Raw genomic sequence first — 23978 nt, forward strand, 5'->3', positions numbered from 1 at the left:
CTAAAACTGTAGTAAAAAAAAAAAAAAAAAAAAGCTAGAAACATCTAAGGAAGCCTTACCAAAAAGCGGGGAATAGTTCTTTCTATAAATAGGGATTATCTGAATTCCAACCCACTGAGGTCATTAAAATGGATTTAACAATTTTTCCTTTGTAGAAATCACTTAACTCTGCTGAATCAGTGTGCCCTGGACAGCCTTCCTCCTTTCTAGAGCTCCATTTCTGTTACCTCTGTCATCTTTGGTAATGCCCTTGGCTTTGGACTTCTCCACTGCTCTTGGCTGGATGAAGCCTTTTCTAGGGGCTGCATCTTGTTCACATGCTCACACATGAAAAAGCTGAGCTCAGATTTAGCTCTTATTTCTTGTTCATTTTAAAACAGAGAAAACAATCAGTTGACCCTGTGGTTTTTTAATGTCCAGAATATTCAGAGAACAAAATTCCCTAAAATTTGTGGAAGTCCCTGGTGTTTCTGAAATTTTCTTTCCATAACCGAGTTTTTTTTTCAAAATTTGTCTTCCTCATGAAAAACTGTTCTATCAAGTAACCATACTCAGATGAGAACAGGAACTAAAGACTGAAAGTTACTTTATAAAATCAAGCTTTACAAAAGTAAGGAAAAAACATATATAGTTATTTTACTTCTGAAGAATTAATGTTTAAATCATACATTTTGCCTCAATCAAACTTTATGAAAAGTTTGGAAGGAGCAATGAACTCCTTTGTGTAAAATACATTTATAAAATCCAAACCTATTTGAAACTTAATAACCTATTTCAGACTATCTGCATTCAAATCTCTGCCCTGCTACTTACTAGCTGTATGGCTTTGGGTATGTCACTTAACCTCTCTGGGTCTCAGTTCCCTCATCTGGAAGGCAAAATACAGTATCTCATTGCATTTTTATATGAATTAAATGCAGATGGGCACATAGTAAGCATTCAATAAATTGTAATTATCATTATTATCATCTGTTTTCCTCAGTGCCATCAGTATATATAGGTATGTGTTTAGCTGGAAGAGGGCCCTATCCGATTAAAGAATAGGATTATAGACTACCATGCATTATGAACTACCTATTAATTCCTTATTTGAAACAATGGAAAAATGGTTGCTTCAAATTTTAATTAACTCTAGATTTATACAAAGGGCCTTTTATTTTTATTTTTTCTGGGATCTTAATGTTAAGACCATAAGTAATGGTGGTAAACCTATTAAATCTCAGAAGAGGAGAAATTTAGAGTTAGTCTACTATGCATCTTCTTTTTACTCTGAAGTGGTGAACTGAAGGACCATTGGTTAAATCAGAACTTATTTTTCCAAGACACTATATGTCTGAGATAATGTTTTCCCCTTCGTTTGAAAGGTTCGCTGGGGTGATAAAGGATCTACTGAGGAAGGTGCAAGGCTAGAGAAAGCCAAAAATGCTGTGGTGACAATCCCTGAAGAAACAGAGGAACCCATCCGGCCGAGGCCACCTCGACCCAGACCCTCGTACCAGACTCCTCAGACAAAGTGGTACACACCAATTAAGGTATTGCCCAAGTTTTGTGTAATTTAACTGAAATTTCCCAAAGAAATTGTAACTCTTGTGTCCTCCCCACCCAAGTCTCTGAAGGAGGACCCAGGTCCATCACATAGCAGACGTGCAGCCTGCATTAGAGCCACTGAATACGTTCTCAGAAACAAGGACCTCCTCTTCTTATTACTTACTTAGTCTTTGTTTTAATTTATGAAAAAAGTGAGAGCAGTGATTAGGCTGTACCATCTTCATTTTAACTCATGTATTCAGCCAATAAAGGTTGCGTGTTTTCCTTAGGAATTTACAAATATGTTCCCTTTAGGGTCGGCTGGATGCGCTCTGGGCTTTGCTGCGGCGGCAGTACGACCGGGTTTCCTTGATGCGACCTCAGGAAGGAGATGAGGTTTGTATGCGAGGATGTGTTGGGAAGGAGCTGACTGCGTGGGTCTGTATAATGAAAGTGAAATAATAATAATCAAAAAGAATTTAAAGCCCTCAGTACAATTGAGGAAGGAATTATCATCTATTATATATGGTGCTTAATAAATTATCTGTTTTTAGAATACATCTTCAAGATGCAGTTTCATAAGTCCCTTTTCAAGTAATACATAAAAAAGTATGGCCCATTGTACACTTGCTTTAATGAGCACACTCTTTGCTTCAGCCTTTGACTTGGATGACATCATGTTCTGAGGTTTCATCCATTGGGGAGACAGACTCCAGGTTAGGAATTGAAGTCTTTCTCTAGCATTTCCTAGCAATGAAGACTGGAGAACACGCCTCAGAGCCTCTATTTCTCGGTATAAATATATTATTTCCCTGCCTCCAACAGTTGATGAATCTAATTTCTTAAATATTTGAAAGTGTCCTTGAAAGCATTATAGAAATATATACACACATACACATATGTATAGAAATATACAAATACACATACACATGTGTATGCATTTTCTCTACCAAGTAAGCCTATTTGAAGCTTTTTTGTTTTTGGAGATTTGTCTAGAATTCCTCCAGTTTTATAATTTCCTTAATATATTAGCACTATTTGCTATTGTATCAATGTAGAAAAAAATGTTTAAAACCCTTTGATATGTAACAATAGTGAGTTTTGTTGAGAAACACACCACTGTTAGTGGTAACAACAATGTTTTCATTATGTGTCAGCACGACCCTGAACATCATTCACTTCAGCTTCAGAGGACTTCGGTTCATTCAGGTGCAATAAGCTATTTTTTTTTTTAAGGACAAATAAGTGATGAGATTCATATTTATTTTACAGTGCCAAGCTAAAGTTATATTTAGTGATGTATGGTTCTGTCATGGTATTTAAAAGACAAAAATGTCTAAATCTTACGATTTTACTCCTATGAGATGGGGGTGATTTCAGAAATATCTGAGTTCAACCATTTAGGAAATCTAATTTGAGGAAATATTCCTGGAATATTCCCAGATCATTTACCCTTTGCTAGTACCACAGGTAGAGAGAATGAGGTAGTTTTTGAAGCAGACGTTTTCATTACTAGACTTCTGTGGCTAATAGAGTGGTCTTATATTTAATGGTACCTCTGTTTAAATGTACGCATGATTTGGAGTTCTGCTTCTGCAACAACATATAGCAACTCTACTTATCATTCAATATGCTAGACTTCCTCTTCCTCATGTTAGACATTAGTTCATTTGTTCAATAATGTAAGTGTTGGGAATTGCTAACACTGAAGATGTATTGGCCAGCAAAAACAGACCATGCTCTCAGCACTCTTGCCAATACTTTATATATTCTTTTAATTCCCATAATTAAAGTTTATTTTTCAGTCTTTCAAAATTCCTATAAATTTTGATTTAATTGAATAATTTTTATTATAAATATGTACAAGTAATGGCACCAGGTAATACTAATCAAGGGGGCAGGTGGTGTACAAACTGTAGCTTTTGCTCTTAAGAAACCTGAAATTTGTTTGGGAACCAAGACATATACATATATAAATAATGTTTACTCCAGAATGTGATCTTGCGTGCATACAGTCAGAGAGATTAAATCTTCCTTTTGGAGGAATTTTGGATGCTTTTTCAAAAACATAGGCCTTATGTCTTTGAAAAAAGGTAGGATTTCATCAGGTGGAGTTAGGTAGAATGAACATTTCCATTGACGAAGCATCATGAGCAAAGTCTCCGAGGCAGCCAAGAATACTATCATTTGTGGATTACTAGGAAGTTTGGAGGTTGGAGGTTAAAGCCAGAATAGGTTGGGAACAGAAGAGATCTTTGAGTTTGGATAAGTTGATATATTTGGTTTTTGAAAGGATGCATTAGTCTCGTTCATTCAACAAATATTGAGGTAGCGCCTAACATGGACCAAGATGTCCCAGTGGCAGGGCTCTTTGTGTTGGATTTTCTTGGTAGCCGGGAAATCATTGAATGAGAAGGTTAGTGTTGGAGTTGTTTTGATTGCATTTTTCCCCCCATATAAATTGGTGAATAACATTTGCACATAATTTTGCTATTTTTCTGTACTCATAAAAGCTGGTGTATGTTTACTACTGAGTATACTTCTTATGAAGTATTTGTTTAATGGTGTAGGAGGTGTGTGTGTGTGCGTGTGTGTGTGTGTGTGTGTGTGTGTGTGTGTGTGTGTAAATATAAAGCAATTTGTATGTTATAGGAATTAGGTAGGCTTTTGGAAAAATATTCTAGTTGGAATTGAATGCAGTTTGTTTTATATTGTCAGGAAACAAACGAGAGTGCTTTCATTTCCGAATTTTTAAAGGAAGGAATAGTCTTTTTTCTTAAAAAAGGAAAAAGAACAAACCTTATGATGTTTAAGAAACAGTAAAACACAATTGTTTTCAGGCCGTGGCTGATGGCTCCAATATAACAGAACCTCTGCCTCCTCAGCGGCACGTTTCCTACCTTGGAAAACAATCTTGTCATTTATTTATAAGTTGTTTACTGCAGATTCTGCCTCCTGAGAGTTCAGTTTAATAAACAAATCAGCGAATGTAGCACTAAACCCAGAGTCACGCACACTTATTCTGCAAGTCAAATACTCTCCTTTCATGACGCGGAGGCCACACCGGGCTCATTTGCAGAATTCACGGCTGAATTGAAGTCCTTGATCAAGTCATTGAAGTTCAGGCATAAAGTATCAAAGCGGCGTGAGCCATCCCCGCGTCCCTCGCTCCCGCTCCCGCTCGGCGCCGCCAGCTCCTGCGGAGGAGGCGGTGCGTTCGCGGGCGCCGGGCGGGGCTTTGACTGGGGCTGCGCCCCCTCCGAGCCCTGAAGGTCTCCGCGCTGGCGCCAGGGCAGGGCCGCGGCCAGGTGTGAGCCTGCAGGTTGTCGCCGGCATCTGTTTGCGGCGGCGGCGGCGGCGGCGGCCTCCCCAGCCGCCAGCGAGCGGCGCATTGCCAGCGGAGGAGGCTGCGAGCGGCTGGACCGTTTTGGTCTCAGCCGCTGCCTGGAGGCCCGAAACACCAAAGGTAGGAGCAGGGGTGGACACAGCTGCGCTCCCAAACTTGCCTTAGGCACAGATGCAGAGATCTAATGCGGTTTGACTCCATTGCGGTGGGGAGACCGGGACAGAACGCCGCTTCAGAGACGACCGAGCGCTGCAACATCTGCCGCCGAGGTTCCCGGGAGTGAGGGGGACAGCAGGTACCGATCGAAGGCTCCAATAAACAACCTCCACCGAGCGGGGACTCTTTTGAAGGGCCTCCATCAAACGCGCGGGAGTGCGCAGCAGGAGTTTGTTGGGTTTTCAAAGCAGTGTTTTGTTTCTGCAATAACTAGGTAACTTATAAATGATGCATTACCACGCGTTCTTTTTTTTTTTTTTTTTTTTTTTTTTTAATTTGAAAAGGGAGAGTTAGAGAAGCAGAGAGGCAAAGAAAGAGGAGAGCACAGCACCGGTTTTGGAGTGGTTCCACAAACCCGTTAAATCCCCGCGGAGCCTCTTGGCTGAACCTGAGGCTATGTTAACCTTCAGGCCGCAATCCCTCATTCACCAGTAAGCAGATGTAAATGTATACACTGCCCTGGAAGGCTCCTAGTAATAGTAACACCCGTGATGTACACCCACACTGTTTGTTTTTATTTATTTTTAAACATATTTTTATTGATTTCAAAGAGGGAGAGAGAGATAGAAACATCACCGAGCCATGCCAGCGGGGCCACTGTTTGTTTTTAAACTTATATCACGGGGCTTCTTATGACATGGAGGTGAAATATAATTTGATTTTTTTCTGATCGGTACACTCCTTTAGTAAAGCGAAGTTAGGAAAATTTCTTCGACTTTAATTTTCTTCCTCTCTATAAAGGCTTCATGTCTATATTTGGATATTAAAAATAAGATTTTAAGTCAAAAGTAAGAACTTCATGTTACTGGTAAAGGCAGCATTTTTCTTTTCTGAGGGGGTTTCCCCCTCTACCATCTAGGTTCAGCCAGAAAAAAAAAAGTGTCATTTTCTCTGGGAATATGTCAAAACTCACAATTATGCACACACAGATATATGACATAAAGAATTGTTTAAAATAGCCAGTTAAGTAAAACCCTAGGGTATAGTACGATAATACAGACTCTATAGTCATGTAAATTATTATCATTAAGAAAATGTAGGCCAGCCCATGTGGCTCAGTGGTTGAACATGACCTATGAACCAGGAGATCACAGCTGATTCCAGTCAGAGCACATGCCGGGGTTGTGGGCTCAATCCTCAGTGTGAAAAAAAAAAAAAAATCCTCAGTGTGGGGCGTGCAAGAGGCAGAGAGAATCGATGATTCTCATCATTGATGTTTCTATCTCTCTCTCCCTCTCCCTTCCTCTCTGAAATCAATAAAAATAATATATTAAAAAGAAAAGAAAGAAAAAAAAGAAAAGAAAAGAAAAGAAAAGAAAAGAAAAGAAAAGAAAAGAAAAGAAAAGAAAAGAAAAGATAGGCTCCCTCACCTGTGGAACTCTCTGCATGACCATTTGAGATGAAGGACAGCTGCTGACCTAAAGGCATCCTTTGGAGTGGGAGGAGCCAGGGAGCAATGGCCTGGGACAGATGCTAGTGTGTATGTAGCAAAGCGTTCGCCAGTTAGTGGTGAAATAAGCAACATAAGTGCATGGTGAATTTCCAATTGAGCTAAATTTATTTTGTTGAGATTACTTTTGTTATTGATGCAAATACAATTTTAATTTTCTGAAATAATGGTAGCTGCTTAAAAAACAGTCCATTCTGACGGAACTCAATGTTAGTCTTCAATTTCTAAAAATCTACCCAAACAAATCTGAACATAGGGCAGGTTCGTTGAAAAGGCACCAGAGTAACTGATAACTTCAGAGGCACATGGTCTCAGACTGGTTCTCCTGTTTACATCTCTCGTTCCAGATTTATGTGTCCTCCTCTGACCGCCCTGCTCTTGAATTCTCATTCTCAAATCAAACTGGCCTTGCCCTCCTCAGTGTGGATTCTTCAACCCTTCTAACGCTCCCAAGGATCACTCTGACTTCTTGATGCTTACAGATCACCCAGTGCTCAGAAATATCAATCGCTTCATCTTCAGACCGAGTGAACACCTTGATAGCAGAGATGTTATGCCACATCGCCTTTAAGCTCCCCATTTGCAAACTGTAAACCACTTCACTCAAATGGTTTGATGTGCTGCTCATGACTGCATTCTTGTACTTAGTTTTTAGGTTCAATTTAAATACACAGTGGGGCAAAAGTAGGTTTACAGTTTTGAGTATGTAAAACAGTTTATTCTTATATTACTATTTATTCATTATTGTATTATTTTCCATAAGAACAACTGAAACTACTTTTGCCCCACCCTGTATGTTGTGCCATAATAGATTTTAGAGACTGTAAGGAAACCCTTTCTTTTAGTATGAGTCAGTATAATTGTACACAAAATGCCCACAATACTTTCATACCTTTCCTTTTTAAAAAAATATTTTATTGATTTCACATAGGAAGGGGGAGGGAGAGAGAAATAGTAACATCAGTGATGAAAGGGAACCATTGATCGGCTGCCTCCTGCATATTCCACACTGGGGATCGAGTCCACAACCCGGGCATATGCTCTGACTGGGAATTGACCCGTGACCTCCTCGTTCATAGGTTGATGCTCAACCACTGAGCCATGCTGGCCTGGCATACCTTCCCTTTTTTTGTATACTTAAATGAAATAGTAGAGAAAAATATCAATAAAAAAACCCTATAAAGTGATTGCTTACCTTTCATTTCTGTAAGATTTGAAGTTTTATATGGTTCTTTAGGCCAATTATGATGTTTCATCATTGGGAAAGAGTACCGCTAGACCTTCCTGTCCTTTATGTTACCAGTAGTACCTTTCATTCTTATTATTTCCTGTCTTTACATTTCCTGGCATCCTTATGATACCTTAAATACCCTGTTTAAATTAGTAGAAGTAATTATTAACTTTGGATCATACATATTTGAAATATAAATTTTTACTAAAATAACCCATATCATGAACATGCCATTGTTATTACAGTCCCACTGACTGATAGATGTATGTCTGCATCTGTATATGGGTGTGCATAATATGATGAACATAAGTATATGCATATATTTCTATAGAACATGTTTTTCTCAGGGTGTATGTCATCAACTAGTGTCTGTTTCAATGGAAAATAACAAACTTATTAGAGTACTTTTTCATACAACTTCTTAGCTTAAATAAACCCATTTCTTAATTATGCATATTAGCTGGAAAAAGTGTTGACTTAATTTGGTTCCCTAATGTGAAAAATAGAATATACTTAAATTACGAAAAAATTTATTTGTTCAAAGAAAATGTAAGTAGAACTTGGATAGTGAATTGCCTTTTTACTGTCCTGGTCCAGACATAATTTGTATTTAGTCTCATCATATACATTTTATGTACTAACTTATAAGTTTAGGTAAAGATTTTTCTTGGTTGAAATTGATCATCAACCTGCTTATCCAGTTTGAAGCACAATTTTAGTTTGAATCAAAATAAGAGATTTCTAATGTGTTTTAAAAAATGAAGCACTATTTCTTACAATAAATTTTTCTACTAAAGCCATTTCCTGACACTAAGGATTTAACGAAGAGTTTATTGTGAATTCAGTATATTTCAATCAATTGACATTAATAACCCCAGTGAGAACAGTGTGCACACACACTTACACACAGGATTCTATGGGTTTGCAATTACACACATACATCATATATCACATAATATTTTAATTGCCTAGCAGAGTTAGTAAGAAAATTTGTAAGACATCTATATATATAAAAGCCTAAGCAACTGGCCTATCTGCTGACTCTCTGACGGCCCGGTAGCTATGTGCACACTGACCACCAGGGGGCAGACACTCAACGCAGGAGCTGCTGAGCTGTGGTGACTTGGCAGCTGTGGTTCTTGGGTGATGCACCCAGAACCACAGAGGAGGGAGCCTGATTCCAGAGTGTGTCACCCGAGAACCGCCCTCTCGCAATCCTGCAATCCGGGACCCCTAAGGGGATGTCGTAGAGCTGGTTTTGCCCCGATCCCTGCAGGCCAGGCTGAGGGACCCCACCGGTGTACAGATACACCAGGCCTCTAGTGTTTTAATAAATATTTCAATAGCCCATTTATATACATGGCATAAAAAGTTCTATAGTTATGAGTATTTCTTCTCTGATTATCTTTCTCTGACCCTCATTTATCCCCTTTTTTCCTACCTTTTAACATTGGTTGATTCCTAAGTTTTAACCCTTGATCTTATGTTTTTTTCTCATCCTACTTTTCTAGAGAGCACACAGACTTTCACTGTTTCGCTATCATAATAGGCACGTCATTTTTCGAAAATCTGTCCTCTCTCCTGAATTTTGCTTGCATGTCTCTGTAAGCTTATATGAATTTTCTTCTTGGATACTCTGTTGTCACAGAATTATCTGTTTTTACCTGGACCTACCGTATTCCCTGTGTATAGCTTTCAAATTTTAATTTTTCTCTGTTGTTCTGTCTATCCTTCACCTGATGTATCCAAGCTAAGGCCCAGCAGACCTTATGGTTCTCACAACTCAATGAATGGGGTAAAGACTTTAAGTTCCTAATTCAGAGTATGATGTCCTATGTCAGCAAGTCACAGATATTGATTCAATGAAAAGAATTGTATCTATTAATGCCCTTCTTCATTTTATTATAATTGAATAAAAATGAGCTATTGATAAACATATGCAATTAGACTCTACTAATTCTTAAGAGAGACATCATTTTAACTTTGTAGAATTTAAATATTTTGTTATCAGGACTTATAATTTTACCTTCATGATTTTACCCTGAAACTAAGCTACTTGAGAAAATTAAGACATCAGTGCAATTCTCAAGTGGACAAATTTGAATTATTTCTTATAAAGATACTAGAGGTCCGGGGCATGAAATTCATATACTCTGGGGGTGGGGGGTGAGCTCTCAGCTTGGCTTGTGCCCTCTTGCAGTCTGGGAGCCCTCAGGGGATGTCCAACTGCTCCCCAGGGGAAGCAGGCCTAAGCCATCAGTTGGACATCCTTAGTGCTGCAGCAGAGGCAGGAGAGGCTCCCGCTACTGCCACTGCGCTCATCAGCCTGTGAGCCCAGCTTCTGGCTGAGCAGCGCTCCCCCTCTGGGAGTGCACTGACCACCAGGGGGCAGCTCCTGCGTTAGCATCTGCCCCCTGGTGTTCAGTGCGCATCATAGCAACCGGTCATTCTATCATTTGGTCGATTTGCATATTAGCCTTTTATTATATAGGATGGCTGAGGATGCTGCTGCATAAAAGTGTTATTTATATTGGGTGATGATTTATCATTTTTGGATGATGATTAATTTTAAATTTATAATTTATTAAAATTTTCAGAGTTATAAATACATGACACAATTCTTTTCCCTTAGGTTGAATTCTGAGTAGATTAAGGCTTATACTTTTTAATTCCCTTTATCAGGATATGTTTATTTTGTTGCTTGCAGTTGCATTCTTCTCATTTTTTTAAGCCTCAACTACTTTATTCTTTTTATCCCTTTATTGATTAAGGTATTACAAATATGTCCTTATCCCCCCATTGTCCCCCCATCCCCCCTCATGCCCTCACCCCCCCCCCCCCCGTGTCTGTATCCATTGGTTATGCTAATATGCATGCATACAAGTCCTTCGGTTGATTTTTCCCCTTCGTTTTTTTTCTAAAGCAGATTTAATATTTGTTTCATAGTCGATTGAAGAAGAGTTTTCAGTGATGGAAATTCTTGTGAGATCTGTATCTATCCCAGTGAAATCATACATTACAATGTGAACCTATTACATAATCATTTTCTGTGCAGCAGCTTAGTCCAGTTTATAGAAGTGCTGGCTCTTCTCAACAGCGAGAAGAGGACTGAATCTTAAGTTCATTTCCTCCTCTCCACAAGGAGTGGCGTGGCTTTACCTGTCCTCTGAATCCAGATTATAGACTAGTCTTATGCTCTTAGCTAGATCAGTTCCTCTTTCATTAACGACTTAAAGTATGGCAGCTGTCTGAGCTGTTGGTTGTAAATTTGCTAATGTCTACTTCGTTAATCTCTGATACAAAAGGTAGCAGATAACAGGATCAAAGTTTCAGGACCTGGGGTTTTTACAGCCTGAGAGGAGGCTGGGAGGGTGGAGGGAGTGGGGCATTGAAGAGATGGGAGGAAGTGTTACATTGGGGAGAAGGGGATAACTTCTGTCATTAATCTTAATTAATTGCCAAGAGTTTTAAATCTGAGTTATTGATACTGAAGTTAAGCCCTTAACATACTGTTCCTGCTTTGGTATCCGATGCTCTATTATGAGATAAGAAGTTTAGGAGGGAGGTGTGTGTATGTGTGTTTGTGTATGTGCGTTTTACATAAATATTTCCATTTACATCTTTCAAAGATTTCCCTGGCTTAATATTCAGGCCTTCACCTTTAACAGTTACTGTGGAACAGTTAGGAATTACAGACAAGTAACAATAAATCCAAATAAAATCCCTGGGCATAGCAACAGCAGTAAATCTGAGTAATATTACTATCATGTTTACCAGAATACAAAATACTTCACTGAAGAGGAAATGTGAAATAGGAAGAGGGAGAATCAAGAGCTAGAAAGGAGAAATGATGGAAAGAACAAAGAGAAAGAATGAAAAATGGGGGAAAGATATTATTCCCCTGAAAAATATGCAGGTGATAGGAGAATGAAATGTTTATTTAAATAAATTACAAATTATATGTGTGTAAGGTTGCATATTTCACTGCTGCAACTCTAATCAACAAATGGAACCTTGAAATGACTAAGAAGTCTCCTCTTAAAATCTCCTTTCCCGTCTCTCCCCTGGCAGCTGTTCCATGCATGTATTTTGGGGGTTAAACTCCTTTCACCATTGAATCTGTTATTGTTCTGAGATACTTTTCCGTGTGCCATTGCATCTAACTGTATTAATTATAATCATTTTGGCTATGGAAAAATGAAAAATGTCTTGTAATTCTTCATAGAGAAATCTTTCAAAAACAGACAAAGCTTAAACTTCAGAAATATGATTTCAGGATTGTATCATATTCTCCATACATTTGGACAAACTAAAAAGAAAAGGTCTGTAATGAAAACATACAGCATACTAAATTAATTTAGGCTTTACCGATTTTCAAATGTAGTTTTTACATGTATATCTTATATCTGATGTCTGTAACCTGAATTTCAGTAGTAAGTTAGAGTCAGTGGCTTGAAGAGTATTGTCTACAAATTTAAAATTATAAATTTGGCTCTGAGATATATATTTCTTCTTTACAGTAATTTTTTGTTCTTTTTATGGTCAACTTTAAATGTAAATAAGACAAGCATGAAACAGTGTTCATTTATTTTACTTATCTACCTCTTTATTTTTTCACATAGTAACTAATTATTGGAGAGACTAAAAAAATCAAGTCTGCAGATGCCAAGAGTTTAGATTTTAATTTATAGGCACTGGAGACAGTAAAGTTTTGGAGCTGGACAACAATATGCTCAAGTGAAATTAGAATTAGGCTCTTGGAAAGTTTGCAAATAAATTTGTGACAGGAGTGGAGAGAATATGTGGTTTTCTGTATATCCTAGCCCTGTATCAATGTGTTTATCTTTGTATGTAGTCTCTCATCATGAGTCACAAAAAGAATCACATAAAATTATGATGTAGCAGGTCTGGTGGAATATCATGTTGTCAAGTCATTTCTTGGATAAAGTAATTTTTTCCCCCCAGTAGAAATCCCACCTCGCCCCTTCCTCCTCTTTCTTTCTTTCTCTCTTTCTTCCTTTCTTTCTTTCTTTCTTTCTTTCTTTCTTTCTTTCTTTCTTTCTTTCTTTCTTTCTTTCTTTCTTTCTTTCTTTCTTTCTTTCTTTCTTTCTTTCTTTCTTTCTTTCTTTCTTTCTTCCTTCCTTCCTTCCTTCCTTCCTTCCTTCCTTCCTTCCTTCCTTCCTTCCTTCCTTCTTTCCTTCCTCTCCTCCTCCTCCTCCTCCTCCTCCTCCTCCTCCTCCTCCTCCTCCTTCTTCTTCTAGAACAGTCAGAAATGTATGGCTCCAGATATCTTTTCTGATTTGTCAGGGGTCATCTTTTTGCTTCTTAGAGATTTTTAGATAGACAACAAGCTCAGGCTTACAATATAGATGCATGTGTGTGTTTACATGTGTGTGCATGCATGTATATGTGGGGGTTGTTTATGTGTCTAATGGGGGGCAGAGCATTGTACTTGTTAAAGGCACTCATAATTTCAGGAAAGAGCAATTTATAGGAAAGATTTAGAACTCAAATTCAGATAACAGTTATTGAGTACCTACTATTATTTAGGTATGTTAAACTCTTAACAGTATTAAGAGTAGGTGTGATATTCCTCCCATTTTTCAGATGAAGAATGTGAGACCCAGAGATGTTTTGTGAACTTACCAAGGTTACATTGCTAAAAAGTAACCAAGTCTAGATTTAAACCCAAGTTGTTTAAATTCCCAGTTTAGTGAATGCTGTCATTTTACAGTGTGACACTTTATTCCACTCCCCATTCAGTCAATAACTGATTGGATTAAGGCTATTATATAGGTAGAGAAGTACTTTTAAAATTTCAGTTTTGAATTTGATTCTCCTGTGATGAAATGATCAATTTTGTGTCTATGTCTGTACCAATATACCGATAAATCATTTCAACAGGTCTTCAGAATGTATGCATATTACTCTGTTATATATAACATTTAATTTTATACTTAATAATACTTAATATTAATTTAATATTATATATATTTAATTCTACATGCATATATAAGTAAAAGGCAATAGTTAGAAATGGCAGTAAGTTCCACAAAAAATTTATTTGCATCTTAAAAGTAGCATAATTCAACCCCTTGAATTACTGTGAACTTCCACCCCTTCTTTAACTCTGTACCTCAGAAGGAAGAGTAGATTTGAAGAAATAAGAAGGATGATATAATTTGTACATTCCAGGAATTACAAGTACTTTTCTAGGCTGGAGTAAGAGTCTGGTAGTTGGGAAGTAAGTTATGGGAAGAAGGCAGAATTACAGATATGCCTAAAGTCCTCGGTAGCATATTGGTAACAAGTGCACTACATTTGGAGGCATTAAACTTGACATCTCTATACTGTCATTGATCATCTTGAAACCAAGCATAAATTTCCTCATCTCTGTGGTCCTTGGTTTTCTCATTTGTATATAGAGAAAGAAATTATCACCAAGATATTTTTGAATTTTAGCAATCACGTTTTTCGTCTAGTTCCAAGCAGGCCAGCTCTATGAAGATAGAACCTTTTCTGTCATGTTCACTAGGAGAACCCCAGGACCTTGCACTTGACCTCTCAACCAGTAGGCTCCAGCAATCTTTGATGAGTAAAATAATATAATCTTTGATGAGTAAAATAATTTTTGTAGATAGAAAGTTAAGTTCATTGTTTACAAGTCTGTTTAAATTCACACTTTTTTAGTAATTAGACATTTCATGAGGCCACTAATAATTAATAAACACATATAAACATTTTACAAGTTACTATAAGAATTAAAAGGTAGCATATATTTCTCACAATATTCTGGAACATGTTTGAATGTTATAACAAATATACAAAATATCCATAATGAATATTTGGCTACCAGTAGCTTAAAATAAATGGAAAATACTGCATATGGAAGAAAATGAAGAGGATACAGATTTAAGAGAACAGTGTATTTAAATTTTATGCCAGTTTTGTCTTTATAAGACGTCTACTTCTTGCTGCTTTTCTTCTTTCAAAAAAAGAGAAGATATTAATGTGATATTTGATTATTTCCATTGTCCATTGTCATTTTGATGTGTCGTAACTTGCTGCCTAGTGTCACTACTGCAATAGAATTTAAAAGCAAGGTTTCTTTTATTTAATACTAGTATAAGTAGTGGAGTTCTAATGTGTTCCCATCATTAAGTGCATATAGCTCCATGGAACTGTCCTCCCATTGGGCCACTTTGGAATCGATTTTCCAAGTTGGGCTAGCAATGGTAGACAAATGCTAAGTGAAAATCAATCACTTTGTAAGTCAGCTAAATATACTCTTTTTATTAAGTGTTTGTTTGTTTTTGCTATGGATGACAAGTAAAACTTGTGGTGACCTCTAGCCTTTGAATGCTTTTAACATAAGCCTTGAAGGTCTATGGCCTGATCATAATTTTATTCTTACATTAGAATTATCTTAATCTTGATCGATTAGCTAAAAGTATCTTTTAGATATTATTTATAAATAGAAAATATTTGATTTATTATTTTGATCACAAATTCTTAGACCATTAATATTTCAAATGCCTGTGAGAAATATTTCATTACAAAGTTGATGGACGTAGCAACCTGTTATTGGGAAATACAAGGATGTAGCAAATACCTTAACCTTAAAAGATAACTATATACCTTAGCTAACTATATTCCTTAAATAACCATAGTGATGTTGGGACAGTGTCAGGAACAAAAACTGTGACAGCCAGCATAGAAAGTCAAAACCTGAGGGATATACTTAACTAAAAAATTTAGAATACAAGTCTATGGAAGTCAGCATACATTACAAGCATTATTTACATCATCATTAACGATAAAAAGCCAACACAATCTCTAATGCAGTAGCTAAGTGCCACGGATTGTACTAGTTATCTTACATATGTTAGTCTAATTCTCAAAACAACTTGTGGAAAAGGGCTTTTATGCCCATTTTATGGATAAGGAAACTGAAGCTCAGAAAGGTCAGGTAAGTTGCCGGGATCCTGCAGGTAGAATGTGAGTGAATGTATTAACTTAGTTTGAGCTTTAAATATTTTATTGGAAATTTTAGTTAGCCACTTAAATTCTGCTTTAATTTACGTTTCACAATTAATTGGACAAATATACAGAAAATGCACCACAGTTTATATGGTTTTAGTTGTAATTTATAGTCCTATGAGTATAAACAATGAAATTAATGGAAATTAATGGGAATTATTAGTAAACCACTTAAATGACAGGCATCACTATATGCACTAAGGAGACTAACAAAGGTCAAACAATTGGTAAGTGATGAAATTTAAACTCAGAATTTAATGTCACCAAAACTTCACTTACATTACAATGGAATTACTGACTTGTAAAGATACAGTTTACCAATGAGTAAATTCTTGGGGCATTGGCGGACCCTGAGATTTTAAGTGCATTTCTCTCTACAATAATTATTATTTATATATTTTAACTGGGCGTATTGGCCTGCATTTTCTCAGGAAGACCTCCACAGAGGTAAGGATTATGGCAGTATGGTCACCACCTGGGATGGTGACAGCTGCTGCAGCTGAATCCAGCCCTTGTCATCACTAATGACCTGCATTTGACACTTTATCCCAGCCATCCTTGTTTAATGTACAATGTATTGCATTAGAATAATTATGACCTGTCATCCTCTATTTAACGGACAGCTCTTAGTCATCCCAGACATGCAAATGTCATGTGATAATGTACCAAACCCATGCTAGTTCCTGTGTTCTCAGCCTGTTTGTGGGTTCCTGTGTCCTCTCTTTCCTTTTTTCTCACAATGTTCAAATACATTTTATACCTAAATTGAAGCAATTTTAGTTTATTGCTGATATTGAAAGGGTTAGACGCCTTCATTTTTAGATAATAGCCAGACATTTATTAAGAGATAATATTTTCTGAACATAAAGCATGGTCAATGGATTTAGAGTCCCTATTCATCCTGCTAAAAATACTGGTGAGCTGAAGTAGAAATCAGAGAAAGGAATAGTAGTGCTGACTCGAGGAAAGGATGATGACCACATCCAAATGATATAAATCATGTATGGAGGGTACTATGCCTACATTAAACACTTTATTTTAATTTACAGATCTGAGTGACTCCCAAGGACTTTCCCTTCTCTCCTTCTTTCTTTCATTTAGTTTTAGGGAAAGAAACACAGGGGATTCACTATATTATTGAAATGGAACTCCACCTTGATTTTAAGTCATCATAGTGTTGTTGCATATCTGTTAACTGGGTTTAGAAATAACTGTGTCCCAGAGAGTGAAGATTGTGACTTTTTAAATAGACTTGTATTATCTTTGTTTTGCTTAAGGCCTACTCATAGGCTTCTGTTACGGTTTATTTTACTTAGGAGAGTTCATCTAAAATGTGCTACTGAATTTCTGTGTATCTTAATTTGACACTTTAAGAAAACAAAATAAGTCATGCCTGAAATTTGGAATAACACATGTCTTCTATTCATTATGTGGTATACCCCAACTTTATTGTCAGAAATCCAAGTTCAATATAATCTTTTGCATTCATCAGCTGATTGGCCTTGAGCAAGTTATATAACCTCTCTGAACTTTTTTTTTTTTTTTGAAGCAACATTTTTCAGCTGAGGCTTTTATCTGAATCACAGAACAGAAAAAATAATATAAGGGACTATTTTCTCATTCTCCCAAGTATGTTATACAACTAGCATATGGCTTACATGAGAAGTTATTTTATCATATACAATAGAGCCTTCAACAGTCTTAATGTAATTATTTAACCCTGGTTGTGAAAGGCCAATGAGGATTTAAAAGTTTCTTCCAATTTACATATTTTTACCACAGTTTTTCTCATTTGTTGAGAAATATGAGCATAATGCTTTGATTTTGCAAGCCAAAGTGAATGCAGTCAACTAGTAATTTATTTTCTTTAGTTCCCAGATTATTACTCAGTAAAAAGGAGATTTCTCTAAAACTAAATTTAATTTATCAAATATGTACATTCTGGATAAAGTATCATTTTATAACAGTAATGAATGGTGAGAAGAGAAATCTGTTTTTAAATAGGCTTATTCTATTACATATTTGTGATATTAAGTTTCTGTATACATTATGTTCTCTTTGGAATGCAGCCTTTTTTAGAGTTTTATAATATCCACTGACAAGTCACTTAACCATAGATAATAATTATGATGCATGACTATATGTTTTTACCATAAGTTGTATTGTCACTCAAAAGTGACCTTGATAGGGAAGCGGAAGGCAAGAGAGACACGCAGGGCCTCTTGAGAGCACGTGGAGTGATGCGTATCAGGAGAAGACACTAAAGATTTATTGTCTGTGGCAAAGGAAACACAGATCTCTGCTTGTGCAGTAAGTGTTTTTGACATTGCCCACCACGGTATAGGGTGATTAGAAGTTGTATGTTAAAATCTTCTGCTGGAACAAAACAAACAGTTTTGCAGTGTTGCTTATATTATGGCCTTAGATTGCTTGTTTAGTCTTTATAGCATTTAAAACACGAATGATGGTCCAGGACGGTTGCTCAATGGTTAGAGAGTCGGCCTGCTATCTGAAGGGTTGCAGGTTCAATTCGAGTCAAGGGCATATACCTCAGTTGCAGGTTCCCTTAAGCACATTCTTAGGCTGAAACTCGTTATCTTTTTCTTAGTATTATAATAGCACTTACCACACAGGGTTGTTTGAAGATTGAGATAGTAAAGCACATAGCTCAGTGATTAACTCAGAAAGTTCTTAATAAATATTTGCTATTGTTAGTTTATCACATTTTTAATTATATTTCCAACACTGGTAGTCTTTGTCTCTCAATTTCATGCTCAGTCTACATTTTATCATTTTATATATTCCACTTTGGAAGAAAAGCTCACTTTCTCTGCTTTCAGCTTATTAAATTTTTAAAAATTTTAGATCAGTATGAAGTGGGCAAATCTAGGATATTTATTGACATGTAAGAACAAATATATTAAAGTAGGGCCTATCTGTGATGCCCCAAATAAATGTAATTCAGGCTCCCCTTGGTGTAATTCAGCTCTTGTTCCTGCATGAGCTCCTTCATCAATTCTCCTCATACCAGAGGTGGGAGGGCTGAATCTGGAGCAATGCTACGTGAACACCTACAATCAACCTGAATGGCTGAGGTGCACTGATAGATAATGAAAACTGAGTATTTGGGTTTCAATTTGTATTAGGGATCTCAGATCAGTAGATTTTAGGCTTCTTTTTTTTCTTAATATATTTCTATTGATTTCAGAAAGGAAGGAGAGAGAGAGAGAGAGAGAGAGAGAGAGAGAGAGAGAGAGAGAGAGAGAGAGAGAGAGAGAGAGAGAAACATCAGAGATGAAAGAGAATCATTGATTGGCTGCCACCTGCATGCTCCACACTGGGGGTCTAGCCCACAACCCTGGCGTGTGCCCTGACCAGGAATTGAACTGTGACCTCCTTGTTCATAAGTAGATGCTCAACCATTGAGCCATACTGGCCCTACGATTGTAGGCATTTTTAATGCAAAAAAAAAAACACACACAAAAAGCATGTACAAAAAAACAAACAATCCATAAAAATTGCCTCCCTAGCTTTATTTTATGTCATATAAATACACTGCTTCATTTTGTGAAGATTGTATGAGCAAATACATCTGAAACATTTAGAATACTTCCTGAGCATACAGTAAATGCTGAATAAGTGTTAAATCTTTTAGCCATTGATAACAATACATAGATCAGTGCATTTCTTCCAACAAAATGATGTAAGATGAATGATGATTGACATGGAAATCTGGAAGCTGAAATTGTAACGGGAATTTTGATGAGTAAGATTATCCCATATTTAAGTTAACTACTGAAATATTAAAAAATACTTTGGGGCTTGTTCTTGAAAAGAGATTTCCACCTTAGGCTTTTGTACATATTGCTTAACGTAATAAGCTGTCTTCTAATTGGACAAGAACTTTCCGCACATTTGCTTTCTAATCATTTCCTTCAGAAGGCAGGAGAGGGAGAGCCCCTCACACTCATCACTTCAGGAGCTCCGTGGGGACGAATCGGTCTCCATTAAAGCTGCTTGGAACTAAGCCTGGCTTCATGAGTTAAATAATTCAGGTCTTGTTTTAAAAATCAAGAATTATCTGCTTGAGAAGCATTTATACTTCATTTTAAGAAGCTGAAGAGAAGTGTGGTGTTATTAGGTAATTATAAAACAAGTATAATTTTCATTGAATTTCTTTATCTTCCTGTTGCCAGGAGTCACTCTGCTGAAACTTTGAGCTCTAGGGAGAAAACACTGGGCTAGAGGAAAGGAGAATCTAAGGCGCAGGAGAGCCTGGCCACAGTGGTGGACATGCTTAAGTGTATTTAAAAGATTAATAGGCTATTGAGATTTAAATTGCCAACACAAAGCATGTTACACCAGATTCACAAACGTATGGGTAGCAACCATATGGGCTACAGCTTAGGCCAATGGCGTGCTTTTGTGTTGTGACAGGCATAGATATATTGTGAAGGCTGAAAAAAATACCTTTTAATTGTCACTTAAATACAGATATACACTTAAAGACAAGAACTCATGTTCACACACACACCCCTCCCCCAAGCAGTGCAGTACATTATTTTTTTTTTTTTGGTGTGGTGCCAAAATACCATATTGTAAAAATCTGACCATCTTTCTTCTACTGCAGTGGTTTAAAATGGTCTTGTGATTTAGTGGTTTTTAATGAGTATGATAGTAGTAATTATCCCTATATATAATACAGTATATTAACCACCATGGATAACACAGTAGTAGTACTTAATGTAATGTACTACTTTTTCAGCATTATTCTAATTTTTCTGTAGGGACTGAATTGGTTATAGAGAGGTTGGCATGAAAATGCTGATGCATTTTGGATACATTTAATGGGCTTGAATTCTGCAGTTCTCTTCTTTTTCCTGTGTTTCCATCACTTTTCTGCAGTTCACAGAGATGCCCTCTGGAGGAAAATATTTTGTAATTTGTATGAATAGCACTACCCGTGCTGTTAGGCTTTGCAAAGCCTCTGGCAGGTTTAATTAGCTTGATTCAAAATCAGAAATGAAATCTGCTTTCAGACCTAGCCAGAGAACTTGCCACTGTGGTTAGTGGTCTTGCTTCTGAACTTCTCCATCTATATGGACAATAGTACTGTTTATAATCAACCGCAGGAAAGCTTTTGCAAAGAGTTGAAACAACAAATTCCTAAAAGTGAGGAAAGGTAAGCCAGTTATTTATGAGTAAAAACTAGGATAAAATAGTAAGCAGATGTCACAATAAATTTCTTGTTTTTACTGAAAAGCAAAATACCATTGATGGGTTTTAAAAACACAGGTATAGTGCTAGGTACATGGTTGATGCTCAGTATAAATATTTGGTTCAGTGGATATTTAATTGTTCAAGTTGTACTTTGTTAGTGATGCACAACACTTTGTGATTTCTTTATTTCTAGGACAGATAATGAAACAAAAATCTGTTTTTTGAGATTGGTATAATCTAGGCAGTATCTCTATCAGGGTAGGCGTAAATTAGAGTTGGGAGTTAGTAGCTCAAGTGAGTGACAGAAAAAAAGTTACTTGCAGATAGATAATTTTCTGTGGATGCACTACAGTGAGAATTTAAAGGAAGATATCCAAACCTTTATGAATCTGGCAAACAATCTTGCAGAAAACTTTTTCTTCTGTCCTGTTTGATGCTGTTTCAGATGGTTATATGAGACTGGTTTTTAAGGAACTTAATTGAGCAAAATATGAATCTTTTGAGATTTTCTTGTTACTGGTAATTGCCTCGTTAAGAAACGGAAATGGGCATCTTGTTTTCTTAATGCTACTGTTGAGACTATAGTGATTGGCTCCTATTCTTTATAGCTGAATTAAAAGCCTAATTAAGTTTATGGGTGTGTTCTTAAACTGTATAAAATTAAGACTAATTCATTTATTACTTTTGTAAGACTAAAGCAAAAAAGTTATCATCAATACACTTTTTTCTTCTTTGTAACAAAGATTAAAATGAGAAATACCTTCAAATGATTGAGTGGCCAAAACCGGTTTGGCTCGGTGGATAGAGCATCAGCCTGCGGACTGAGAGGTCCCAGGTTCGATTCCGGTCAGGGGCATGTACCTGGGTTGCGGGCACATCCCCAGTGGGAGATGTGCAGGAGGCGGCTGGTCGATGTTTCTCTCCCATCGATGTTTCTAACTCTCTATCTCTCTCCCTTCCTCTCTGTAAAAAATCAATAAAATATAAAAAATTAAAAAAAAAATGATTGAGTGAATACATAAGCAAACTTTTCATTGCTTGCTGACTTTGAGTCTAAATTGTGCAAGACATGAAAAATGCAAGCATAGTTGTTATCTTTGTGTAGCACAAAGTAAGAATGACTATAAGTGTAAAGGTCATTATAATCTACTAGTAGCCCTGTGCATGAATCTGTGCACCAGTAGGTCGCTGCCGCCATCCTGCAGCTCTCCCCACCCCGCCCCTCACTCATAGCTTGCTGCCCTGCCCCATCCTGTAGCTCTCCGAAGCTAGCCCATTTGTACCTCGCTGTCCCACCCTCCTGGTGATCTGTGATCTGGTCGTGAGGGGCTTGGTTGTTAAGCCTCAGGGCGGAATGGCTAATTAGCATATTCTCTTATATAGGATTGTGCAATATATAACCAGAATCTGAAGTGAAATACTTTAAATGTTGTACAATAATTTTAAAATTAATTGCTTTCTATTTCATGTTAGTTCTTTCTCCACTATCTTTTACATTTAGTAAAGGATTTTTACTTCTTTTGCATCATTCTCCAGTCTCCGAGACCAACTTGAATAGTGTTGAAATATTTCACTATTTCCTTCTCTCAGCCATTATACCTGAACTTTTATAAGGAAATAAATTATCTTAAAAGGAAAAGAAACTTTGATAGAATTAGAAAAATGTGACAACATTCTAGCTGTTCACTTAGATTGTGGATGTGACATTAAGGGGAAAACTACATGTATGGGAAGCCTCGATGCAGGCCTCTAAGGTAGCGCTACCAGTTATAGTGCTGATTTAGGTAAGAGAACGGCAATAGTTTTGAAAGAATAGCCAGGTTCTGCTGAGAGAAGATCTGAAAATAGCATAGTGGAATAGCAATATATCAATTTAAATTTTATGTGACTCGAGATTGCTTAAAAATTCAGCAAAAGATAATGATATCATTTGTAGTACTTATTGAAGAGTTGTGTTTGAAACAGCTAAACTTTCAAAAGTAGCATCAGAATGATACTGGCAATGCTGTGAGGTACTCCCTACATTTAGAACGATGAATAATATTAGAACATGTGATCTGTAATCAGGTTCTACACATGGCACATCCTAATAAATCCCATTTTCTGCCCTAGCCTGTTTGGCTCAGTGGATAGAGTGTTGGCCTGTGGACCAAAGGGTCCCAGATCCATTCCAGATTCTCTCTAAAAATCAACGGAAAAATACTCTCTTGTGGGGAATAAAAAAACAACACATTTTTCTTACAACTTTAGAATAGGAACAAAATTCTTGGTGCTTTTTTTGTGGAAGAGGCAATTATAGTTTAAGTAATAGATCCTGTTGAAAGCTAAGTCATCTCTTGAGCATATATTAACTAAGTGTCACTCTTTAATGTGGCTCTCCAACAGCTGGACTGCAGTAGAAACATACTACATAGCATTGCAGTGAAATGTTCCTTCCCCAAACAAGTAGCCAACAGACACACATGTGGGTACTCATCTCTAATTCACCTTCGAATTCCAAGTTCTTTGCTTGAATTCTAAACATGTCTTGAAATTTCTTCACATTGCAGTATCTGTAGCCAAAAGCCATAAGACTTCCTTCTCCTTTTATCCCATGTACCTTAGGCACGCAAGTAAATATCAGTGCACTGTCTTGCGCTTTGGTTTCTACTTTGCTTCCTCAAATTAGTTTTTGATCGAGGCTTCACCCTAGTTACTGTTCCTTGTGGTATTTCCCCTAGTTTTAGGTTCCCTTTTTCCCATCCAGCTGGCCTTCGAATTTCTCCTTTTCTGTTCATTATTTCTTCCTAGATAATCTACTCTCCCCCCAGCCCTTCATCACTACTTCAGTTTCACATTCGTTGTCCATGATGGACCATCACAGGTAATTCCAGGAACACAGTTTCTAGTTGAGCACGTTGTGTCCTGCGTAGGGTGGGAACACAGTGATGGGTGTTCACTGGGCCCAG

At 37.0% G+C, this 23978-nt stretch overlaps 1 protein-coding gene across 4 annotated transcripts in view; it reads left to right on the plus strand.

Annotated features, from left to right (window-relative positions):
* ANTXR2 (ANTXR cell adhesion molecule 2) overlaps positions 1-23978 on the plus strand; it is a 135300-nt gene that overhangs the window by 81121 nt on the left and 30201 nt on the right. For 3 of the 4 annotated variants that reach the window (XM_059667506.1, XM_059667499.1, XM_059667516.1), the window contains exons 15-16: positions 1365-1532; positions 1843-1923. In XM_059667506.1, coding sequence (XP_059523489.1) covers positions 1365-1532; positions 1843-1923 — 249 coding nt within the window. Of the gene's footprint in view, positions 1-1364; positions 1533-1842; positions 2005-23978 lie in introns of those variants that run through there. The other variant, XM_059667492.1, reaches the window with a different exon arrangement.

This window comes from Myotis daubentonii, chromosome 1, assembly GCF_963259705.1.
Source record: "Myotis daubentonii chromosome 1, mMyoDau2.1, whole genome shotgun sequence".
NCBI classification, from domain to species: domain Eukaryota; kingdom Metazoa; phylum Chordata; class Mammalia; order Chiroptera; family Vespertilionidae; genus Myotis; species Myotis daubentonii.